The sequence below is a fragment of the Eimeria mitis genome, genomic scaffold (assembly GCF_000499745.2).
Source record: "Eimeria mitis Houghton genomic scaffold, Emh_scaff2017, whole genome shotgun sequence".
Taxonomy (NCBI): Eukaryota; Apicomplexa; class Conoidasida; order Eucoccidiorida; family Eimeriidae; genus Eimeria; species Eimeria mitis.
Window position 1 is genome coordinate 1,544 of NW_013570339.1, and position 281 is coordinate 1,824.

The 281-nt window shown below is 56.9% G+C and overlaps 1 protein-coding gene across 1 annotated transcript in view; it reads right to left on the minus strand.

Annotated features, from left to right (window-relative positions):
- The window catches only part of EMH_0047380 (uncharacterized protein), a gene marked incomplete at both ends in the record, with an annotated part of 4,591 nt that overhangs the window by 1,523 nt on the left and 2,787 nt on the right, over nucleotides 1–281 (minus strand). The window contains one exon of the mRNA XM_013496273.1: nucleotides 1–225. Coding sequence (XP_013351727.1) covers nucleotides 1–225 — 225 coding nt within the window. The remainder of the gene's footprint in view (nucleotides 226–281) is intronic.

The following is a 281-nucleotide window of genomic DNA, read 5'->3' on the forward strand; positions in this document are numbered from 1 at the left end:
TGCTGCTGCTGCTGCTGCCGCTGCTGCTGCTGCTGCTGCTGCTGTGTGTGTGTTGCTGTGCAGTGTGTACGCTGCTGTCGCTGCAGCTGTTGCTGCTGCTGCTGCTGCTGCTGTTGTTGCTGCTGCTGCTGCTTTTTTGCTGCTAGAAGCAGCACAGCGTTCGGGTGTATAGGCAGCTCATGCATGCATGCAGCTCGCTGGGGGCCAGTGTCTTCGCTGCTGCTGCTGCGGTGTACAAACCCTAAACCCTAAACCCTAAACCCTAAACCCTAAACCCTAAA